The 24661-nt window shown below is 40.7% G+C and overlaps 3 protein-coding genes across 3 annotated transcripts; 1 reads left to right on the forward strand and 2 right to left on the reverse strand.

Moving 5' to 3' along the window:
- Nucleotides 1-137: 137 nt before the first annotated feature.
- LOC117289337 (neurotrypsin-like) lies at nucleotides 138-9242 on the reverse strand. Its single transcript, XM_033770417.1, has 7 exons — nucleotides 8152-9242; nucleotides 6271-6606; nucleotides 5973-6127; nucleotides 4480-4663; nucleotides 3202-3375; nucleotides 1943-2107; nucleotides 138-735 (listed from the first exon to the last, which is right to left on the reverse strand). Exons 1-7 carry the CDS (start codon nucleotides 8297-8299, stop codon nucleotides 203-205), a joined length of 1695 nt encoding a protein of 564 aa, XP_033626308.1. The 5' UTR covers nucleotides 8300-9242; the 3' UTR covers nucleotides 138-202.
- A 1097-nt stretch (nucleotides 9243-10339) lies between these two features.
- On the reverse strand, nucleotides 10340-18200 carry LOC117288863 (alkaline phosphatase-like). Its single transcript, XM_033769718.1, has 9 exons — nucleotides 17976-18200; nucleotides 16961-17135; nucleotides 16231-16403; nucleotides 15380-15587; nucleotides 14570-14710; nucleotides 13393-13584; nucleotides 12388-12525; nucleotides 10890-11191; nucleotides 10340-10459 (listed from the first exon to the last, which is right to left on the reverse strand). Exons 1-9 carry the CDS (start codon nucleotides 18087-18089, stop codon nucleotides 10340-10342), a joined length of 1563 nt encoding a protein of 520 aa, XP_033625609.1. The 5' UTR covers nucleotides 18090-18200.
- A 3392-nt stretch (nucleotides 18201-21592) lies between these two features.
- Nucleotides 21593-23161, forward strand: LOC117288864 (UDP-GlcNAc:betaGal beta-1,3-N-acetylglucosaminyltransferase 9-like). Its single transcript, XM_033769719.1, has one exon. It carries the CDS (start codon nucleotides 21593-21595, stop codon nucleotides 23159-23161), a length of 1569 nt encoding a protein of 522 aa, XP_033625610.1.
- Nucleotides 23162-24661: the final 1500 nt, after the last annotated feature.

Consider the following 24661-nt stretch of genomic DNA (forward strand, 5'->3'; position numbering starts at 1 on the left):
ATCGAGACCTCAAATTTAGAATTCAAATATATGAAAGCGCACAACTTCCTGTGACAATGGTGTTTTTCTTTCATAGTTATCTCGCAACTTCGACAACCAATTGAATTCAAATTTTCACAGGTTTGTTATTTTATGCATAATGTTGAAAACACAGCAAGTGAGAAGACTGGTCTTTGACAATTACCAATAGTGTCCACAGTCTTTATTCTGCAGGTGGCAGTGGGCTACTTGGTGGCGTTTCAGTACCAATGTAGCCAGGTAGATCTGCTGGATCTGTATAATTAGGATAGTCACTCTGCCGACTCGTACTTATTATTAAATTGTTCGTTCGGGAAACATCGGTATACTCCGGAGGCCGAGGCGATGACACCCCTTCAGTTCTAGCGTCGGGGTAGTGGGCGACTGTCACCTCATAGGACGGGGGCGGCTCGTGGGGTACCCCGGCAGGCTTCCACTGCCCGCTGCTGTAGTCCGGAGGCTCCAGATCACGGGGCGGGAGGTTGGGGTCGATGGGGATCCCGTTGACTATAAAGAGACCGGAGTTGGCCCGGGGGTAGAGTGGCGGGCTCGGGGTGGTCTCGGAGTCGGCGTTGGCGATTCGGTTTGTTTGTCGGGCAGCGTGGGATGCTTTTTGGCGTTGGTGGAGGTAGCGGATGCATAGTGAAACGAATAGGATGACCACGAGGCATGTTATGATGGCTCCTATGGTTGTACTCATCGAAGGGGAGATGTTTCCTGATTCAGAAAGTTGACGAAACACAGGGAATCAATTTAACTTACTATGGCTTGTTGTTGCAAAATCGAAAATATACACATCAAAGAACTAATTCTAAAGAATTTAAACTAGCGGATACATAGTGAGACGGTAAGAATGACCACAGTACTCACATCGAAGGGGAGATGTTTTCTGTTCAGAAAATTAACAAAAACTGGCAATTTAAATAAATGTGGTTTGTCATTGCAAAATAAAAAAGTATCTAGATCAAATGAACTAATTTTAAAGAAATTAAACTAGCGGATGCATAGTGAGACGATTATAGGGAGGACCACGTGACAGGGGAGATATTTCCCGAGTGTTCAGAAAGTTAACAAAAACTATATTTTGTTGCAAGGTAAACTGCAAGCAAAATATATTTGAGATAAATATTTAAAAAGGCAATTGGATATGTATATATAAATGCAATGAAAATTTAAATAAATTAATTTGAAAATATAAATAAATGCATTGAAATCATAAACATACTTATGCTATTAAAATTTTCATAAATGCATTGGAAATACAAATAAATACAATGAGAGAATAAATAAATGCATTGGAAATGTAAATAAATGCATTGGTAAAATAAATAAAAGCAATGAAAAATTAAATAAGTGAATTTAAATATTATAGTTAAATTCACTGGAAATATAAATAAATGCCTTGTACATGCCGTGGAAAATTTAAATAAATGCATTGGAAACAGAAATAAATGCATTGAAAACAAAATAAAATGCATTATAAACATAATTGAATGCACTCGCCAAATAAGTAAATGCAGAGCCAAAAGTTACTTAAAATAGTTTGCACATCCTACGGCCTTTGTGAAACGGGGTCACTTTTAGGTCTGTATTTGATTGTACTAATAAGGACCGCGACCCAAACTTGTTTCCATAATTTCCTGAAAGTTAATTTAACTGCTCTTGAAAATATATCTAGCTGCATTGAAAATAAAAACAAATACCCGATTTGGAAATATAAATAAATGAATCGAAAATATAAATTATTACATTCAAAAACAAAATATGGCACTAACGGGCTTTCCTAAGAAGGTTAACTCTACAATGTGTAAGTGGATCCTTTTTGTATAACCCAGATTATTCAGTACATTTAGCATTATCATGGCAAACTAAAAAAATCAAGTGTACAAGTATTTGATGACGTAAGTGACGACGTAATTCTTACCATTCTGATCCTCATCATTAGATGTCTTGCATGCGATGGCAACATCTTCTAAATGGTTGCAGTTGTGCTCTCCCCAGCCGTTGTGTGGACACTGGGATAGTCTTGCTTCCCGCCCAGTACAAAACAGGTTGTCAAGAAGAATGCTGGACGTGCTCCGTCCGTAATCTGATGTGGATGAAACAAACACAGAAAGATGTGTGTAAATGGACATGGTTAAAGGCAGTGGACACTGTTGGTAGTTACTCAAAATAATTATTAGCATAAAACCTTACTTGGTACAGCAAGCAATGGGAAGAGGTTGATAGTATAAAACATCGCGAGAAACGGCTCCCTCTGAAGTAACGTAGTTTCGAGAAAGGAGTATTTTTCCACGAGTTTGATCGATACATCAGAATTAGATTTGGAGGTCTCGAAATCAACCATCTAAACGCACACAACCTTGGGTGACAACTTGACAAGAGAAGGGTGTTTTTTTTTTCATATATTATCTCGCAACTTGGACGACCAATTGAGCTCAAATTTTCACAGGTTTGTTATTTGATACATACTTTGAGGCACACCACGTGAGAAGACTAGTCAGTGACAATTACCAAGTGTCCAGTGACTGTCTTAAACAATTTGGTATCTGAAATAAAGAGTCGCATCCCTTTAACGGTGATCCCCTGGCTGCCGCTTCCAAGTTCGTATCGTAATTTGGCTGTGATCCCTATAATGGCTGCACGGCAGTTAACAGTGAGTTTGCATTGCTTCTGGTAGAGCGCTTCCCCGATTCCCCGCTTACGTGCAAGCGCCGAATTTCTGCGCTAGCCTTGTAAGCGTAGAATGCCTAGTAACGTGTGAAGTACGCACGCGCAGAAGCCCAAATTCGCCGCTAACCAGTGAAATACGCTTGCCGTAAGCACAGAATTCCCTGCTTCCGTAAGCGCCGATTCTGTGCTTACGGTAAGCAGAGCCATGAAATTGGCCCCTTTTCATTTCGTTCCGCCTAGGTATAGTTAAAAAGCAGTACACATTGTGTACATGTAGTTTATTTCAGAACTAACTAGTCTCCCGAATTCCGAAAAGTCTACTCGACCGCTGTAGTGAAATATTAAAGCAAGACGTAAAGTTTCTCAAAGGAACAAAGATTTATATTTATACGTCAACATACATACTGCTTGCCAATTTTCCAACGATAGTTAGAAGTTTCTGTATTGTTTTGCATATGGTTCTGCTATCTGATATCAATAAAATAAACAGGCGTGTAATTCGCCACTCACCCGTATAATCAAATGTGGAAGTGACACCATCATATCCTAGCTGCCTGCAAGCCACCCTGGCTTCATTGTCCGTCCAGTTGTCGTCACAGATTGTCCCCCAGATTCCGTGATGGTAGACCTCCAAACGGCCGGCTCCCGAGGTCGAACTCCCGGCTAGCCTTAGGTCACCCTCCGCTGAAATGTCATCGAAAGATGTTTTTTGTTTCGTTTTTTGTTTTGTTGTTTTGTTTTTAATGAGTCAAACATATCTTTGTCATGATAATGATTCATTGAAAAAACAAGACAATGGGAGACTTTCTGGGACGATAGAGGGCAGCAGACTTACCGGGTAAATCCACTGTTCTCAGAATTATGCGCATGTTCAGAACTACGTAAACAATGGAAATTTACCCGGTATGTCTGCTGCCACCTAGCGTTGGAAAGTCTCCTATTTGATTGAGTTCAAGGCCTGACCTACATGTACAAGAGTGTAGGCTCTATTAAGACTTTCCAGGCTGTTTCATCACAATTTTACAAACTTTTCCCAAGGGCAAACAAATCGGAAATCTACTAAAAAGTAGGAAGAATACCATACCTGCTTTGTTCATGACAGTAAAGCTATTTCCCTGTACTATTAAAGGCACTGGACACTATTGGTAAATACTCAACATAATTGTTAGCATAAAAACTTACTTGGTATTAACGAGCAATGGAGAGATGGCGATGACCAATTGAGTCAACATTTTCACAGACTTGTTATGTTGGGATACACCAAGGAGAATACATGTATCTGGTTTTTGACAATTACCAAACGTGACCAGTGTCTTTAAAGTACTACCGGTACTGTTTATTGCTTGCGCAGCTCTGTGAAATTAAACCCTCAAAGAAATTCTGTCCACTTTAAAGGCAGTGGACACTATTGGTAATTACTCAAAATAATTGTTAGCATAACACCTTACTTGGTAACGAGTAATGGGGAGAGGTTGATAGTATCAAACATTGTGAGAAACGGCTCCCGTTGTGAGATACACCAACTGTGAAGGCTAGTCTTTGACAATTACCAATAGTGTCCAATGTCTTTAACGTTTGGTAAATAAAAGTTTGTTATTTTTGTCTCCTTCAGGTGATTTGTTTTATCAAGGTTGATGGATGAAGTGATTTTTTTTTATAAAAACACCGCTAAATGTATAATATTAAACTGTTCCATATGGTGATAGAACCACTGTTTAAGGAAATGCTGATGTTCACTACATCCATACCAGGATTCGAACCTACACATACCGGGATTCGAATACCTACCAGGAGTATTCTCTGATTCGCAGATCACTCCAGCATCACCATGGTAACCGCTACATCTATCATCCGTCCAGTCGTCACGTGCACACTGTGCTAGATTTGTTTCAGTCCCTTGGCAGTGCAAACCCGCCAGATAGACGGGATTATTGTGGGACCCGCTTGACCAGATCTTAGCATCGACGGCCAACTGCAAAATACACCCATAAGACGAATTTAGAGAAATCCACATTGGATACGATGAACCGACTGTTTTTATGTTTAGTGTTTCTTAAACGACAGTGAGGAAAATGTCATTTAAAATTGGACCCAATCCGAGCCTATTTTATCCCGCCAATCTCAAATTTTATGAGTCAAGGCGGACGCTGCTCACGAGGTTCAGCGACGGTAGGTTTTACGGATAGATATATGTTGGCATTGGTTTATTTACAGGCCCAGTCGTGGCCACTGGCTAAATTACTAGAGTGTTATAAACAACAATGTTAATAGCATTAAATATTAAAACTTGTAACAAATTATACATGCAAAAAAACTTAACAATGCAAACAATTTCCGAAACAAAGAAGGAAATCGTGTTCCAGCCATAACGAAATGACATCGAGTAAAAATTAGAACATGAAAAAGGCTGACACCAAGAGGTTGTTAGCAAATACATCCTCTATGATTCCCCGCTTGTTTTTATGGATACCCTCTTGAAGGCAGTGGACACTATTGGTAATTGTCAAAAACTAGCATTCACAGTTGGTGTATCTCAACATATGCATAAAATAACAAACCTGTTAAAATTTAAGCTCAATCGGTCATCGAACTTGCGAGATAATAATGAAAGAAGAAAAAAAACCTTGTCACACGAAGTTGTGTGCGTTTAGATGGTTGATTTCGAGTTCTAAATCTGAGGTCTCAAAATCAAATTTGTGGAAAATTACTTCTTTCTCGAAAACTGTGGCACTTCAGAGGGTGCTGTTTCTCACAATGTGTTTTACCATCAACCTCGCCCCATTACTCGTCACCAAGAAAGGTTTTATGCTAATAATTATTTTGAGTAATTGCCAATAGTGTCCACTGCCTTTAATCCTTTGCTCCTCCTTTTGATAATGTAAATGGATAGGTTTATGTGTGTGCTTGTTTATGCCTCTGAAAAAGGTCCGGTTTAGACACAAAAGCTACGACATCTCAACTTCTATAGTTTATGTGATGAAAATTGACATGGATGTAACATATTTTTACCAAAAAAGGTGGTATTTTACCCTAAAAATGTCAGATTTGAGTGGTTTCTGCCCCGACAACATGGTAAGTCGGATCGGGCTAAAAATTGGTGTGCATTCATTGCTCATTAGGACCACAAGCACAGCAATTTTTATCAAAATCAGAAGACATGAGGTAAAAAAGTGTGTTGGTCTGACATGGAATGACCCACATACAAAAGAAATGGAAAGCCAACTTTAAAATAATATAACAAACAAATAGGTATAGATACATGTACATTATTGCATCACTACCTGAGCTCCTTCAAATCCAAGCTGTAAGCATGCCACCTGTGCCTCTTCCAGATCCCAGTTGTCTTTGCATATTGTACCCCACGCCCCACTTTTAAAGAGCGAGACACGCCCCTCAAATGAATAGGAACTTCCAGAAAGGCGTATTGTAACCGCATCTGTAATTTTTAGTTTCAAAATGTTAAAAAAGATCCGTCACTATTTTCTCAAAGAAAAATTAGCAGACTTTAAAATTGTAGCAATCGCCATGATAGGCCCACATTATGAACTACATGTTTTGTACATCCATTTCACAACATACCTGTCGGTTCGTAGGCCTGGCATATCACCCCAGCAGCAGAGTTCCCATCTCCGCATCCGCTGATCACTCCCCACCCGTCAAAGGCGCAGTCTGACAGCCTCGACTCCCATCCTCCACACCACACATTGTCCAACCAGTACTCCCCCGACCCAGGGGGAAAGTGAACCCCGACCGTGGCGTTCTTTGCCGTGCCGTAGCCGAGCAGACGACAGACGACGTAGGCATCGTTGATGTCCCACAGTGAATCGCAGACTCGTCCCCAGACGCCGTTTCTGTTGATTTCTACTCGCCCTTCGTAGATTGTGGAACCGTCTACTAACCTGACGGCATAGAGGTCTGAAAATGATAAAGGAAATCGTATTACGTAAAAATAAAGAAAATCGTATCACGTACTTGAACGATTTTTGTTGAATCTCTTCAAAGGAAAGAGTAGGCATATACTATAATTATACAACATACTTTGAAACACCTTGTGAAGGTCTGAAAATGAAGGAAAGCGATAAATATACGTACTTAAACCTTTCGAAGGTCTGAATAACGAAGGAAAAAACAAAAAATGTTAAAGCTCTGCACGGAGGGGACCCTATACCTACGTGAACCTACGAGTGACAGACATTCTCCCGACAGTTCGAAACGTTGAAACCCATCTCATCACTGATTCTTCTGAAAACCACCATTTCTTGCGCTTGGTTGACACAGATGACATTATTATGATCATTATAGAAACACAGTTTATCTGAACTTGTTACATGATATCAACATATAGATCTCTTGGTGGTATTAATGCATCACCAAAACAGCGGAGATACCAATGTCATAGCCGAATTTCGATGGCATGATTATTACGATTTTATATATGGTATAATTATTTGTTGTGAGAAGTGTCAACTTTCTGATCTAATAGACGGGAGAACCGATACGGAAAAAACGGAGCTCTAGTTATCTTAATTGTGAAGTCTTTATAGACCAGGCAAGACAAACTACAAAACTCAAGACTCTTCAAATTCACTGCAAAGTATAAATTAGCCACCGAGCATACAACTGCACTAAGTCAAATACCTGGGCAAGGTTATTCACTTTGACCAATAATTATAAGCACGAATGACGAATTAATTTTATAGTGCGATTGATTAAAAATGTTACCTGATAATGTGGTCAGTATAATGAATACAAATAGTATCGAGAAGCAGTTAATCAAAAACGGTTGATTAAACCTTCCTAATAGATTCAGTGTTTCAGATGAATTGTGTGTTTTTTTTCATAACTGTGACAATTTTTTAGAGAAGATTCAAAGCTTTGACGTGGTGCTCTTTGTGGTGAGTTAATCGGAAAGGGGTTCAACTCTGTGCCGGTTTAACTTCACGCAATTTGTTATTGTTTTTTTGTTTTAACTCTAATACACTGAGCTTTCACTGAGCAATGGGGCATATACGTCACACTCCATCACGCCCAGCCCGCCCTACAAAACAGACAACCCCTCCCGTCCCCAAAGTCCCCCCCCCCCGAGGTCACTAAATACAATCCTCTTTGTTATATCATGGAGGTATTTTGAGCATACATTACACACTCGGTGGGATTCGAGTAAATTATATCTGTGAGTTTTTTTCCCCGCAGAACTTGGAGAAAGTTATACTGACAGTGCTTTGTACACATCGCGATACATCGGTTTTGAGGATCATATCCCCGATGCAAATTTAACACACATTTTAGCGCAAACCAATAAGTATATGCAGTATATTGTGTTATCGGATACCAGAGGCAAGACTACTTTAAGTTGACATTGTTGTGACTGGTGCCCAACTATTATATTTTGCTCAGCAACGAAATTTGTCAATCAGTATTTTCAGCTTTAAGAAATTAAATTTGGCCCTTGGTCCTTACCGTCTCCATTGACGACACTCGATGAATAATCAGATGAATACATGTCAACATTTTTGAAGAATATGGCAAGAAGAACCGTCACATATCCATGTCTAAATTTTAATCGAGGTGGGAACGTCCAACCATGAAGGAATCCCGCCAGAATCATGATGATACAAATAGTACTATTATTTGGAGGAACTGTTCAAATTCCGTCACTGCGCTAGCCCATCTCAGACTGTTGCTTTCGTCTGTGTGTCATTTTCAATGCCGTTGCACTATAAAACGTCTTGTCATTGTCTTCCAAAGATTCGTCAAATTAGACACGTTGAACATGGAGAAAATATGGGTCAATGGCTAAAAATAGTACTATTATTTGGAGGAATGTTCAAATTCCTTCACTGCGCTAGCTCATCTCAGGGTGTTGCGTGTGTCATTTTCAATGTCATTGCACGAAACGTCTTTTCATTGTCTTTCAAAGATTCGTAAAATTAGAAATGTTGAACATGGAGCAAAAATATGGGTCAATTGCTAAAAATAGCAGTATTTAATATTTGAATGTTCAAATTCCTTCACTGCGCTAGCTCATCTCAGAGTGTTGCTTTCGTCTGTGTGTCATCTCCAATGCCTATGCACATCCTGTCATTTATGTTCCCAAGACTCGTCAAATTACAAATGTTGAACATGGAGCTAAATATCGGCCAATGTAGAAAGTTGCAACTCCATTATTCAGGTGAATTTCCTCCGTGTATGGTTAAGCTCTCGTACTTGGTGTTATTAACTGTGGCTGTGTCGAACCCATTGCAGTCACTCAAGCACGTTGGTAATAAACATTTGCTTCACACAGACGGAACACCTCATTCGTGTTACCTACTTATAAGTCGGTCACATTTTAGAGCACAAACAAAAACGTTTACTGATACAAAATTCAATTTTTAGTTTGTTCCGTCATAGCTCCATTATTCCATTAAATATCCATGAAATGTATCTTCAGTTGTTCAAACGAACGTTCAAACAAATCATCCGTAGTAAACAAATTCGGCTAATGCATTTTGCTTTATTGATGTTTTCCATCTAGACCAACCGTACGTTGTGTTTTAACAATCATGGCCGACGAGTTGTATACCGTTTCCAAGTTGTTTAGCGTCATGCTTGAATGGGTCTTTTGTCGTGGGGAATCCTTTCAGGTATCTACTTTTTGTAATGTGGATACCCGCCATAAGCTGGGTGTAGCCTTTTGTCAAGGGGTTAATAGAGCCTCTTTCCCAAGTGACTGGGTTCGCCACTCGACTCGCGCGCGTGTGGTCCAGTTGCGGCTTATTATGAAGGCCTTGACGAAAAGGCTATAAGCTAGGTCGATATCAGTCCGGCCCTTTGTAAACCCGTTGCGTCACCAAGCTGTACAAAGCTTTATATTGACTTTTGGTAAGGGATAAAATGGTGGCAACATACAGTGGCGGGACCACTGAATGAGCACAGCAGCCGGTTTCACGAAACGCTAGGATTAATACTAACATACCGAAGACCAGTATTCTCACTCAATGGTGTATCCCGACATATGCATAAAATAACAAACCTGTGAAAATTTTGACTCAATTGGTCATCTAAGTTGAAAGAGAATAATGAAAGAAAAAAACACCCTTTTTTTAGTAATGTGTTTTGAGTAAGTACTAATAGTGTCCAGTTCCTTTAACCTCAAACAATTTAAGAGATGCAAGTTGCTACGGAAATGTTTATTATTTATATATTTGCTGTCTACAATTAGTAATGCACAAATTTGCATAATAATAATAATGTAGGCCTACACCATTTTATAAAGCTCTTAAAATAAAGGGTGAAGAGACCACCAGAATTACGAGGGAGGGGAGGGGTTGGGGCTATAAAACACGGGGGGGGGGGCTTTTGAAGCAACATGAGTAGCATCATCAATTTTCTTTAGTTGCCATACATTTTACCAATAAGTTCTTTCTTATTCTTAAAAAAAAAAGATACAAATTCAGAGTGAATAACGATATCCAGTAATATATAGCCTGTATTGTAGAACTCAATGGGACATGTCTAAACTACAGTTGTGACAAGGTTGGGACGCGTCCGGACGGTGTCCCCCCCCCCCCCCTTCCCCCGGGATTTTGTGTGCCCCCCCCCCCCCCTCGCCACCCCCATATCACAAACTGTGTACAACCTTCTTCTGATAGCGCCCTCTTTTGAATCATCCTCCTCCAGCCCATATTTGTTTCCCATAAAAATTAATAGGGGACGAATCTACGGCGAACAGAATTCCCTGGGACAACGGAACACTCTGATCGTTTTCTTCGATCAGCATGCTTGCCTGATAATACAATAACGTATACAATACACCTACTGGTCTAAAAAGGCCCCGGGAGGTCCCTTCATCAGTTCCCGACTTCGATGTCGCTTCTGTGTTATTGGCAAATGTTTGATCAAGCACTCTGCAAGTCTAATGAACATGTTGAACAAAGTGTTATGCATAATTGCGTTAAAAAAAATCAACAAGACAGAAAATGGCGCACTCACGCGCTCCGTTTAAAACATCATCACCCATGTCAACCGTCGACAAGGGAATCATGATTTCTGACGTCACTGACTCCGATGTCGCTCCTGTGTATATGTATTCGTAAATGTTTGTTCAATCACTCTCTGTAAATCTAATATACATGTTGAACTAGTTTTATGCACAATATTTGCATTGCAAAAATCAACGAGACAGAAAATAATTGTAACGGCGCTCCGTTTATAACGTCATCATCCACATCAACCGTTGACAAGAAGGGACTCGTGATTTCTGACGTCACTGGCTCCCCCTGTTCATCGGTAAGTGTAGCCTCACTACCAGTCGTAGTTGTCCCTCTCCGTGTGTGGCATTGGGTTGTGTAGTCTCCGATACAAGCCGCATATTGCATGACGTGCATGATGTAGTTCTGCTCGTGCACTGAGTGAAAGAGATGCGACATGGGGCCCTTGGCGAAGATGGCAACGTCGTCCCCGGCGTGCGTTTCGCTCAGCATGGGGACGAGGGACTGCCGGGTGTACTGTGGATCTTCTGTAGAAGTGGAACATGGAAACATGGCTCTTGAAAAATAAAGCAAGCTCAAATAATTGAAGCTGTGGGCCAAATTTCATAGGGTTGCAATAAGCAAAGAATAGTGCTTTAAGCATTTTTCTGCTGGACAAAAATGAGCAGGATACCAGTCACAATTGTGCATGTGAAATTTTTGTTTGACTCACTGGTAAGATTATTGTGCTAAGCATAATTTGTTTGTGCTTATCTACTTGTGTGTGCTTAAGCAGCTCTATGAAATTTGGCCCTGGTGTTGCCAGCAGTAGAGTATGGGTTCGAATCCTGATCATGACACTTTGTGCCCTTGAGCAAGGCGCTTAATAACCATAATTGCTTCGTATATAAACTAAAGGTGGGAAGGTGGTGCATTCTGCTCTACCAGCAGCCAGGCTCCTGTAGTATAGTGGATGATACATCACAAACTTGCCTAAAATGGGGGTACTCGTCCTGTAATAAAGGGGGAAAACCTGTCCCTGGTGGTAGTTGGATTTTGTCAACAGCCCAAATCAGTTAAAGGCAGTGGACACTATTGGTAATTACTCAAAATAATTATTAGCGTAAAACCTTTCTTTGTGACGAGTAATGGGGAGAGGTTGATGGTATAAAACATTGTGAGAAATGGCTCCCTCTGAAGTGCCATAGTTTTCAAGAATGAAGTAATTTTCCACGAAGTGGGTTTCGAGACCTCAAGTTTAGAACTTGAGGTCTCGAAATCAACTATCTAAACGCACACAACTTCGTGTGACAAGGGTATTTTTTTTCTCATTATTATCTCGCAAGTTCGATGACCGATTGAGCTCAAATTTTCACAGGTTTGTTATTTTATGCATATGTTGAGATACACCAACTGTGAAGACTAGTCTTTGACAATTACCATTAGTGTCCACTGCCTTTAAGTGTAGCCATCACATTGAAGAACACGTCTGGCCTTGTGATCTTAGGAGATATCTCATTTAAAAAAAAAAAAAATCAAGCACATAGTGAAATGTTTATTAAAAAACATACTATATATCCTTCAAGTTTCTAACGCTTAATTCGAAAGTAAATGTAAAACGTATATAACCATTATTTGCAAACACGTCAATCAATTTGCGCGTCATGGCAACTCGTGTTATACAATCCGACTCGGCGGCTATGGCTCACGGCTACGACTACTGCTGGACGTCTAATAAACCTACCAGTGTCATCAGATGTGATGTCAGGTCGTTTGCCCGTTTCAGAGAATGACGACGCCAAGAGGGCAGCAGTCGGGCCATTTGCGTAGCCAAGGGTTGTGTATGGGAGCTGGTCTAGTCCCAAGTCTTTGTCATTTATTCCTGAAAACAATTAATTTAAAAAAAGTCAATTTATAGGTAAGTATTGCCTACAGGATTTGAAACTTTGCATGGTGGGAGTATAAACTATGCGGTAACACCATCTGAATTATATATTTCTGAGTAGTGTCGGTTCTAGATAGATAGATAGATAGATAAAAGGTTTATTGACAATAGCCATCACAGCATAAAAACTGAATTTCAACTATGATACAATATTTTAAAAAGATTAAAAGGACATCATTAAGAGAACAACAATTAATATACAAAAAATGTTTTATATAAAATACACAAGCAAAAAGGGGAATAAAATTAAACAGCAACCACACACCTTTGGCAAAACACACACCACACCAGCACACACAAAAAGGAACACAAACGCATGTACACACTTGGACTAAACAAAAACAGCATTTAACAAGAACTCTGCAACACAAACAAGACCAAAAGAGCTTTATAAAACGGAGAAGAACCGGTAGTTATAAAGACTCAACGATCAGTATGCTCTTTCTCCTCCTGAAGACAATCAGAGCACACTGATCAGACGTCTATCTATTGGTTTAATGGTTAATATAGTGAGTAGGGTAGATGGCTTTAGCTTTCGATCCAAACCGGACCTTCTTCAGAGGCAGGAAGATATTATTGGTAAATATATATATAGATACTTTAATAAAGGGCCTATATAGCATGACAAGTTCTCAAAAGAACAAGAACATAAAACTTGCTGAGCACAGAAAAGTATTGCTATTCAAACAGAAACAATTTACCAGGACTGTTTTTGCATATTATAGCAAAGACATTTGTCAAGCTGCGTTTTCTGCTAAACAGCTTTATGAAATTAAGCTCTGGTGGAGGCATCAGGTTTCTCACCTAGGATCGGATTTCCTCTGCTTGGGTAGCCGGCCATGTACATCGTGTGACTGTGATCAGATGTGACAATAATCAGTGTGTCCTGGTCGTCTGTCATCTCAATGGCCTTAGCGACAGCTTGTTCCAGGGCTAGGGATTCTGACAGGGCGAGACCTGCGCGGGTTGTGTGATGCGCCATGTCAATTCTGCCACCTGCATGGCAACAAAATAAGTCACTTTTAAAACAAATGCGGGAAATTTTGCAGTGGTTTGCATGGTGTTCTTAATTACGGGTGGGCATAAAACCCCGCTGTATTTTCAGCAATATATTTCAAAAACGGCAGTCCAACTTTGGAAACTTTATGTTTGTATGTAATTGTTTTCAATCTAATGTAAAAGGTCTAAATGAATCCCATGATCGGGGATAATAATGTAAATTTATACGAATTGAACACGGGTTAATGTTATTGTATAATACAAAATAAAGGGTTTGGGTACCTTTGGTAAGAAAATTTAAAAAACGAGAAAAAAAAAACGACCACAGATCTAACCTAAACAATGGTAGAAAGCTTCCCTTCAGAAATTACTTGACAAAGAGTTAAACAATAGAAACTGCACACAAATTATTTCAGCATGTGCAATGGATTTACGGTGCGTCTGTCCTAAAAACATTGCTCTGTGAGTTTCACCTTTTTTTATCAAAAACTTGACGACTAATGCAGCTGTGGGTAAGTTTGTTTTACAGACATCTTCACTTAAAGTGTTGGGATTCATGTCCTGGACTAAACTTTGATCTACAAAAGGTACTAAAACCTCTTTAATGGGAAGGTACACGTTTGGTAATTGTCAAAGACCAATCTTCTCACTCGGTGTATCCCAACATAAGCATAAAATAACAAACCTAGTGAAAAGTTTAGCTAAATTGGTCATCGAAGTTGCGAGAAAATGATGAGAGAAAAAACACCCTTGTTTGACGAGCTTGTGTGCTTTCAGATAAGAATAAAAGACTTCTGGCTCAAAGTCTTTTAATATTTTAGTGAGGAATAACCTCTTTCTCAAAATCTATGCTACTTCAGAGGGAGCCGTTTCTCACAATGTTTATACCATCAACCTCTCCCCATTACTCGTTACCAAGTCATGTTTGTTTTAAGTAATTACCAAACGTGTATCTTCCCTTTCATTAAGCCCACTTATTTACCCTCTACAAGAAGGAAGAATCTGTCTTTCTTCCTCCGCAGTAAATTGATTGCCTTCTCAGTCATCTCAATAATGCTCGGTTCACCTTCAGGACCAGCATCTCTTAGCGCCTCGTAGTTCATGTGTTCGTAGTTAAAGAGCCCTGTAATCATAAAGTGGGATGACATTTCAAGTTTATAACCTTTGAAAACAAAATCTACCTTACGATCATCAACATTGTCATCACACAACTGTCTCGCCAATGTTGGGCAACTTGGAGTCAATTGTCATTTTGTTCTCTGCAAGGTCCTCCATGGTGCAGGTGTTATATGCAGCAAGCCACACTGGACTTTTGACGTCACACTTCGAGGCCCGTGATCTTGCTGATATAAACGGCGACCAGGATAGCCACAGTCTGGGGTCCCTTGTCCGCACTCACAGTCTGCAACAGCTTCGGAGTACCCCCACTTCTGCATGTTCCTTTTCCTTTTTTCCACGTCTGGGCGCAGTTTGTTAACTTAAGACTGCGCCATGTGAATAACTTAAAATGTACACACATAAATAAGTTCGTCGTGTGCCACCAGTAGGGCGGATGGCTCGGGCTACGCTATTCTTTAAGGCACAAAGTTGTCTTCCTTTGTCAGTAGCAGAATATTACCGGCTGCTTATCGTGTTGTGGGAGGTCCACCAACACCTCGGAAGTGCGGCTATGGTAGACTGGTCCCCTGTCTTTATCCGCAATTCAACTGAAGCGAAGTATTCGTTGCGAATTTGTGACGTCGAAGTTCGAATCGCATTCACAGGAAGTATGAACCGGGCTTTGAATACTCACCGAGTATGTAGTCCGTACTGTTGGGATCGATGTTGTCGAACTGTTCCTTGTTCCAGACAAAGTCAGCCCTTCCAAGCTTAGCCCTGGCTAGCCGCCACTCGTCTATAAGATTACGACCGTCTTGTCTGATGCCTCTAAGAAGTGGATTTCCTCCGTAGTCTGTTTTGGACGTCGGCATGAAGCTTGATCGTCCTCCTCCCATAGCAACCTTTTCTCAAAAAGAAAGAGATAGAGGTGAGTAATACATTTTGTTCTTTAGAGGACTGTCAATGTCTTGCCTTACCGCGGAGTAGATTTTCGTAATTCGGGGTGACTTCCTGTCCTGCTTTTTAACCATTACCTGGGCACAAAATATAGCAAAGGAAGTCCACTGAGTCTACAACACAGAGCCATGTTGGTGTGGATGAGCTTTCGGGGTGTCCTTGTGGGGTATTTTACACAATGGAATACTGGACCCCGTTAATATTTTAACAACATTAGCAGGACCCAATGGATCCGATTGGCTGAGTTTGTGAGGGCACACCAATTTCCAGAGTACTGTAAAGAGGACTGAAAGGGTAAAAACATTTTATAAAACAATTAATGGATGTGTAGGTCTACCACGTAACGGCCATAAGAATGTCCAGGGCCAAATTTTATAAAGCTGTTCAGCAGAAAATACTGCTTGACAAATCTCTTTGCTAAGCAAAATTTGAAACGGGCACCAGCCACAGCATGGAGCAACAGCAATGCAAACTTCAGGTAATTTGGGGTGGTATCCTGATTTTGATAAGCATACTTTTCTGTGTTTAGCGAGTTTTTGAGCTCAGGAGGGGATATCAACAACGAAGCAAACATAATACTCTTCTTACATCGATTTCGAAGTTTTCAAGAAACTGCAGTGCGATGTCTTTGCATCCAAAGGGCTTCTGTGCTTCGGGTATATCTAGATCTGATTGCCAATCTCTGCTTGGTGAGTTCGCATAGGCTGCAGCGGGTGTGGCGTGGGTAAGTCTTGTATTAGTGACTACACCAACGGCGAATCCTATAGCGAAAATCATGAGAGACCTATATTAAAGGCACTGGATGGACACTATTGGTAATTACAAAGAATAATTGTTAACATTATCAACTTACTTGGTAACAAGCAGTGGGAAGCTGTTGATATGATAAAACATTGCGAGAAACGGCTCCTTCTGAAGTAACATACAGGTTTTTTTTTTTTCGAAAAGGGTAATTTCACACTCAAATATTCATTAGAGAGGACCCCGATAGAAAAACTGATATATTTGCGTTTTGGGGGTTACTCTTTTAATTTTCTGCAGTATTTCTATTTTGTGTTCTATTTTGGTCTATCTTGTTTCACTGTATTTTCTCATGTTGTTGTGTATGTATTTTTGGCATGTTCTTGCTGTACCTTTATCTAAATAAATTGAACAAATCAGTCAATATTATAACAGACTTCAGAAAGCACACCAAGCTACATCTGGGGGGGGGGGGGGCACACATAATTATAGTATATCATTTGAATGATAAATATATACTTGTTACATTTGACTACTTTTTTCTTTTACAGATTGAAAAAAAGTATTTTGACATTACCCGCTTCTTTAGCCATCTTCACAATTGAGGGCACTTCGTGGCCCTGGGCAGAGGCGCAATCGCCCCGTATGGCTCGATCATCGAGACCAACAAGGCCTCGTTTCGTCTTGACACCAGCGAGGAAGGCTGTAGCAGTGCCTGCTGAGTCGGGAACCTGGTAATCTGTGTTGTATGTCTATTACAAGTGCATACGATAAAATGAGAGTCAGATGTACATTATGCATCTTATGTCGATATATAGGCATCCACTGCAAACAAAAATCACATACCGAGAGAGAATGAAAATTAACATCAAAGGGTGTCAAAAAACACCATTGTATTTGTGTTGGCAGTGTTATTTTAACACCGGCACGGTGTAAATTTTGGTAAGACGACACATAACGTAGAAGTGTCGCGGCCGAGCGGTTAAAGGCACCGAATTCAAACTCTGGTGTTTCTGATAAACAGAGTGTGGGTTCGAATCCCCAGCCGTGACACTTGTGCATGCTTTGTCCATCGGTTGGGGATGGGACGTTAAGCCGTTGGTCCAATGTGTTGTGTAACGCATGTAAAAAATAACAGTACACTTATCGAAAATAGAAGGGGTTCGCCCCGCTAATCCTGGCTGTGGCTGCTGTATGCACCGTAGCACCTTGTAAACCCTTATGAGGTGCTAAATGATATGGTCTCAGCATTCATCACTGCAATAACCTATATTTCTGAAAGTTTGTATATACTCAGCGCCTTGAGTACCTTGTTTTGTAGATACGTGCGCTTATATTATAAGACTTTATTATTATTATTATTATTATTATTATTATTATTATAATACCTGGGTTTTGCAGGTTTTTATTATGTAGTTTATTGCATTTGGCGTTCTAACGATTCATTACCCTCGTATTGGATATACAAATGCAATTCCATCATCCAAAAGGATTTGAAAACAAAGTCCATTCGCACCCTTAACTACCGTATGTAGACAGCATTTTAACAAAAGCGTAGGCCTATGATATAATAATAACACTTTTCATTCTACCTTTGAAAGAGCCACATGTGGGAATTCCTCATAGACTAGCGTTGACTCTTCCCCAGTCTTCCCCTCTCTCTGACCCTTGTATATCCTGGTACTCGTCACCGTTGGTATGCTCATCCCGTCCCCTAAGAACAGAATGACATTCTGTGCGATGTTCTCATTGTGTTGTGATGCGGCATTCAGTGCTTTCTGTAACGTCTCCCTCGCCTGTTGGTTCCAATAGTCTGGCTCTGCATTTCAAATGACAATCACGGTACGTTTTGTCAGAGTGACGTCAGGACGTCAGGACGTCCATTAGGTAAATTTGCACTAACACCTGGTGAAAGTTATTTAACAACTGACACCTGTGGCTTGAATGGATATAACTATATGATTGCTATTTTCCAGAAACAAATTGCATTTATGGAAGCGTCGTGTGGTCGAGCGGTTAAGAGCACGACTCGCGCACTGATGTACTCTGATCAGCAAAGTATGGGTTCGAGTCCCGGTCGTGACACTATTGTCCTTTAGCAATCGTCCTTCGGATGGGACGTAAAGCTGTGGGTCCCGTGTGTTGTTATAAAAACTGTTGGTCATCAACGCTCGTAGAATACTTCAGTATACACCCCCACCCTATCTCAAAGAGAATGGGTTCCCCCCGGTGTGTCTGGCAGTGCGACTATCTTCAATTATGAAAGGTAGAAAGGAAGGAAAGCAAGCTAACTCCTTCCCCCTTCTTTATGTGGAGAGCCATACGCAACTTCATAGCCACACCCCCAACCGCCAACCATACAAAATAGTATATGCTTTCGAGATAACTTGGTCGTCGACGGGCGTAATAAAATGAATTCAGACCGTCAAAACAACAGTTGAATACTGTTAAGTCACCTATTCATTTCGCAAAATGAATCTCAATGTATGGGAACCTATGCCTTAAACATGTATGTCCCGTCGCCCCTATATCATCCCTTCCCCTTGACTGAGGCGACCAGACTACAGACATCGGTGCACCTTGGTGTGCACAGTCAGTGTCACACCCAAATGATCTGTTGCACCCACCAGTCACACTACACTTTTACGATTACATATCGAGGTATGGTACAGGATTTGTATTTGAAACACAACAGTGAAATAAATGAAGCACAATTATTTATTGCACTACCAAACAGAGACGCTGGTAACAGGTTGCTATCACGATCATAACACATGAAATCAACTTAGTACTGAGAATACGGTGCTTTTAAACACATCGGTGTAATGCTAAAAAAAAAACCTTAATGTTATTCGTGATCCCTTGATGCAAAACTATTAAAGGAAAACAACATGTTACACCAATACCTTGTCCTGCACTCAGCATAGCTACCATCAACAACACAGAAACTATAATGCACACTGCAGTCGCCATTTTGAATGACCGAGCTTTTTGTTTTATGAGTAAACAAAATTATCTTTACATTTTCTTTCATTATCTTAATCCGGATAAACGGGGAGGTCGGGAGCGAACCATTTTGAAGATTGGATGTCCCTTGCACACTGACGTCACATCCATGCGGCCTGTGTATGTCAGAAATGTTCACTGTCCATTACGATACAAACAGGGGTACCGGCCTGACAAACTAGGTGGTTTTATTGGATGAGACCGAAGTGACGTATTTCCAACATCTATGCTATGAATGGTTAGAAGTCTTCATTGAAGCTCTCGTGCATAGTTTGCGATGTGTATGTTGGCGGAAACTGGCCAACTCATTTGGCTAATTTCTTAATACAGTTATTGCCGTGCAAGCCCAAGGGGTTCGTTTTGGCAGTCGTAGCCAAGACATGTTTTTATTTCATCTAAGCAGTGTCCAATCCAAAACATATTGGTTACGATCGCCACTAACGCACCCAGCGGTTCAACCACTTGATGAAGGCCGGTCTCTGGCGTTACTCACGAGCCCCAAAGAGTTACGTCAGACTGCGGTGTTCTATCATCCTGGCCCCAGTTTCTCTAACAGAAAATACTTTTGCCAAGCCAAGCAAAAGGTGGTTGGGGCATCTGGGGCATCTGTCGTAATAAATCGCACGCATATCGCCATTAAGCGCAAAAGTGCCCACACCAGTGACATAACGAAAATCTAATTTTTGAAAACGGAAAAACCAAGATCGTACTTTCAGTGATGACGTCATGAGAATCTGTCTCTTAAATATTATTATAGGATGGATACAATAATGATAGAATACATAAAAAGTTCTTGTTAGAAGGATTTCCTGCAACAAAAGGATATGAACCCAATTTCAAGCCACTATAGCATAGTACGCAAGCAATAACTCCACAATCTCATATTATGACACCAAAATGGCGGAAAGATAGACAAAACTGGTCAAAGCTTTTTGTGGCATGAAATATCTTGTGTTCAGCTTATTTTCGGGTCATAAACATACATGAAAATGTTCCCAGTAAAAAAAAAGTAAATAGTGAACTGAGCTAACGAACTAGAAAGAACTGATGTTCAAAGGGGCCGAACGGTGGTAGCTGTCTAAAAATAGAATAAAGACAGATGAAGATACTATTGTCCGCGTCCGGATGTTGAAGTTGTCGTATTTTCCCACTCTTCCTCCCTCCCATCACTGTCCCACCCTTGGGGGCATCTACCACAAAGAAACAATGGAGCACAATGGTTTAAGTCCAAATTATTTACGATGTACAACATAAGTATCGAACAATCGAAATTACCCCTAGTTTGTGAGGGATGGGATCGATCACCCACATCACAATGGCTGATAATCGACTACCTTATATCGAAATACAATACCGTGTGTGATGCTTCACCCAAATTAGTGGATGAGCTATGTTGGTCAATATTCAGCAGTGAAGAGAGTTTGTTTCTAAACATGGCAGATCAAGGCTACCAGCGGATGCTTCGGGGAAAGACCAAGATATGGAGATGAACTTGGAGATACCACTAGGGTGAGTTGACTTCGACGAGAGATGTTTGGTAACTGTAAAATAAAACAGTATTCTCACTAGGTGTATTCCAACATATGCATAGCAAAATGTGGAAATTTGGGCTCAATCGGTCATCATCGAATTTGCAAGAGTATCACAATGAAGGCAAAACACGCTTGTTGCATTACTTTGGTTGCTGTCATCGGATGCATAATAAAACGGCTGCAGAAGTATTTTATTATTTAAAATGAGAAATTACCTCTTTCTCCAAAACTACGTCACTTAAGAGGGAACCGATTTTCACAACGTCTCAAACTATCAACAGCTCTTCATCGCTCGTAATACCCCGCAAGTAAGTTTTTGAGCTAACAGTTAATTGACGTAATAACCAATAGTGTCTTAAAAGTTGTGTTTAGTAACTTGTAGTTAGGTTTGCCCCGGCGTAAACTGCTCACACTTAAAATAAGTTCCCGTGTGTTCTTTTTCCAGATCCAGCAAAATGTATACCACTTCGAAAGTCAATGACTGCACAAGTTTGCACAGACGTAAAATGGGTAGCCTGCACCCGAGTTCGGGCCCATCATTTTTAACACCTACGCTCAAAGTTAACACCAGTTTTCAAATACCATTATGACTCGTCGTTGAAGTTCATTTCTTGGACCAAATGTTTTTTCTTAAAATCCACGAATGCAACAGCAGTTAAAAAAAACTGGTAATGGTAATATCAAGGCGTAGACGTGGCGTCACTCTGATGGTACTGACGTTCACTGTGACCGTCCAACTGTATTTTGTGGTCTCCAGCCTCAATAAAACATCACCAAGTTCACACTCTCTGGGGATTCCTGCTAAGGTCAAGGGTCATTCGTACTATACTACCAAATCAAAGGGTCTATTTGACAACCATACGCAATACAGCGAGGGAATTCTGCTCTCTTCACATAAAACCAAACCAGATGACGATCAAATTTTCAAAAAGGCGGACAGAAAAACTCGTCACGCCACCAAATCTCCTCAGGAGTACATACTCGCACTGAAGGAGAAATACAAGCATGTGCAATATAGATTATCTTGCAGATACAACAAGACACAAAATGGACTCTCCAAAGTTTGTTTCGATAGGTTTAAAAACGGGTCAATGGGCATGCTGACTGCGCAAGCTGTGTTTATGAGGAGGGAGAACTTCACATCAGACGCGTCCGGGCAAGATAGGGCTGGAGTCAAAAGGGAACATGGTGTTGATAGACAGAGTGTGTTTAACGAGGAAGACCCTAAGATACCCGAAGCACCACCCGAACTGAGCAAACCGATATACAACAGAAAACACCGTGTGGAGTCAATTGCCAAGAAACCAGTCTTGAAAGCACGGCATTCTCCGAAACCTGGCATCATGAACAACACACGCTGGGTAGCCTTCAGAGATGTCCACAACTACAGATACTTGGTCAACCCTAGCTTCAACATTTGCACGACCGGCGGGCGACGCGATAAACGGGTTGATCTGTTGGTGCTCGTCACGTCTCACCCGGACCACTCCGAGAGGCGTGATGTCATCCGGGAGACGTGGGGGGCTCGCGGGAGCGTCAAACCCACCCTACCGATGCCGGTCGTACGCGTTCTGTTCCTACTCGGCGTGACATCATTGGAGAGCAATGGTGGGCAACAACTCAGCGAGAGCTTACAGAAGGAGGTTAACGACCACAATGACATCATAGTAGAGGAGTTTCTGGACACCTATCTGAACCTGACCCTCAAGACCGTGATGGGACTCAAGTGGGCTAGTCGGCACTGCCAAACCGCCCGTTTCGTCATGAAGACCGACGATGACATGATCATAAACATGCCCAGGCTACTGGCGTTCCTGCACAAAGAGCCCCAGCACGCTTACATCGCCGGCCGCTTGGCAAAGGCCTTCCCGGTCGTGCGAGATCCCTCCGAGAAATTCTACGTCCCGGGCGACATCTACGCGCCGTCGACCTACCCGGATTATTGCATAGGTCTCGGGTACATCATGTCCTCCGACGTGGTGAATAGACTTTATCTCCAATCTCTCCTGACCAAACTCTTCCCATGGGAAGACGTCTTCGTTGGCATCTTACTCAAGCAAATAGGAATTATCCCGCGTGATATTCGCAACTTTTATTATTTTAAAGGAGACGGGATATTTGAAGGTGATGTTATTGTGAACCAATCTAAGGTGTTTTTCCACCTTCGCTCGTACTACGTGTTGGATGGACTAACACCGAAACAAAGTCGAATATTGTGGAAGCAGTGGCAGCAATCATAAAACAATAAACATTTTATGAGGTTCTTTATTTTTTATCCAACAAAAAAAAACATGTAGAATACTGTTAGTAGCGTATTGCTGCCACATAAATAACAAAATCTCTTATCGTGTACGTACACGGCTAGTTTGGAATTATTATGTTCGTACATAATAAGTTATTATGTACATACACAATACGATAGAGATTTGTATTCATGTGGCGGCAATACGCGTCCGTAAGAATGGACACGTTCTAAAAGCCAACGGGAACACATTTCGGGGAGGCTGGTCAATTTCTGGGTCAGGTTGTCCCGGAAACTTGTTTTAAATAAAATGTTGAGGATTTTTCTAGGGTGTAATTGTGTAAAACAAAAGTCACAATATTAAAGTCTGAAATTCGCGAGAATGTTGTCCGAATGTTTTTAATGAAATCAATAGGAGACTTTCCAACGCTAGGTGGCAGCAGACATACCGGGTAAATTTCCATTGTTTACGTAGTTCTGAACATGCGCATAATTCTGAGAACAATGGATTTACCCGGTAAGTCTGCTGCCCTCTATCGTCCCTGAAAGGATCCCATTGACAAATCGAAATGAACACATACTATTAAGTTTCAACAAACTCTGAGCATGTGTGTCTTTTTGTATAATACATTTATTAATTCTCTCACAAATAATCTACACTTCACAAAACTGAATGAAACTATAATTGACACCATACAGATAACATTTTAAGAATAACCAAATAAATGGACAATCTTGAATGTCGTTTCATTACCATTTAAGGGGAACTACTCAAAATAAGTTATGACATTTTAGCTTAGCAAAAACTAAATTTGTGACTCTCAACTATGAAGTGGGATTTAACACAACAGCAAACAAGCTACGGAGCTCTGTCAGTGCCATTCATCTTTTGAGATTCTGAGATAATTTATTACAGGCAGGGCCCAATTTCAAAGAGCTGCGGAAGCACAAAAATTTGCTTAGCATGATTTTTCTGCCTCGATAAAAACAGGATTACCAACTAAATTTCCACATGATTTTCAGGATGAGCAAACAGCAGCTGAATTCCAACAAGCAATATGCATCAATTGGAAATTTGGTTGGTGATCCTGTTTTAACCAAGGAAGAAATTTCATGATAAGCAATTTTTGTGCTTAGCAGCTCTATGAAATTGGGCCCTGATGCCATCATATGTTAAGATGATGCCATCATGAGGTGATTAAATCTCGGGATGACGACTTCTTGAAAGAAGGTCGTCTTTCAGATACAGTTTATCTCCGGATGACAACATCCTGATGATGGGATGATGTCTTCCCAAGATAATTTATCTCGGGTTCTCGAGAAAAACAAATAAGGATGTTAGTATCACAAGATGAATCATCTCGGGAAGTCGGCATCCTCGTTCAGGAGGTCATCATTCTGAATAAATTTTTCTCTGAAATTAAGTCCACATGTAACTAAACTTTCATGATGTCGACATCTAAAGATGATAAATATTGGGAAGACATCTTACTCCGAG

Source organism: Asterias rubens, chromosome 4, assembly GCF_902459465.1.
Source record: "Asterias rubens chromosome 4, eAstRub1.3, whole genome shotgun sequence".
NCBI lineage: Eukaryota > Metazoa > Echinodermata > Asteroidea > Forcipulatida > Asteriidae > Asterias > Asterias rubens.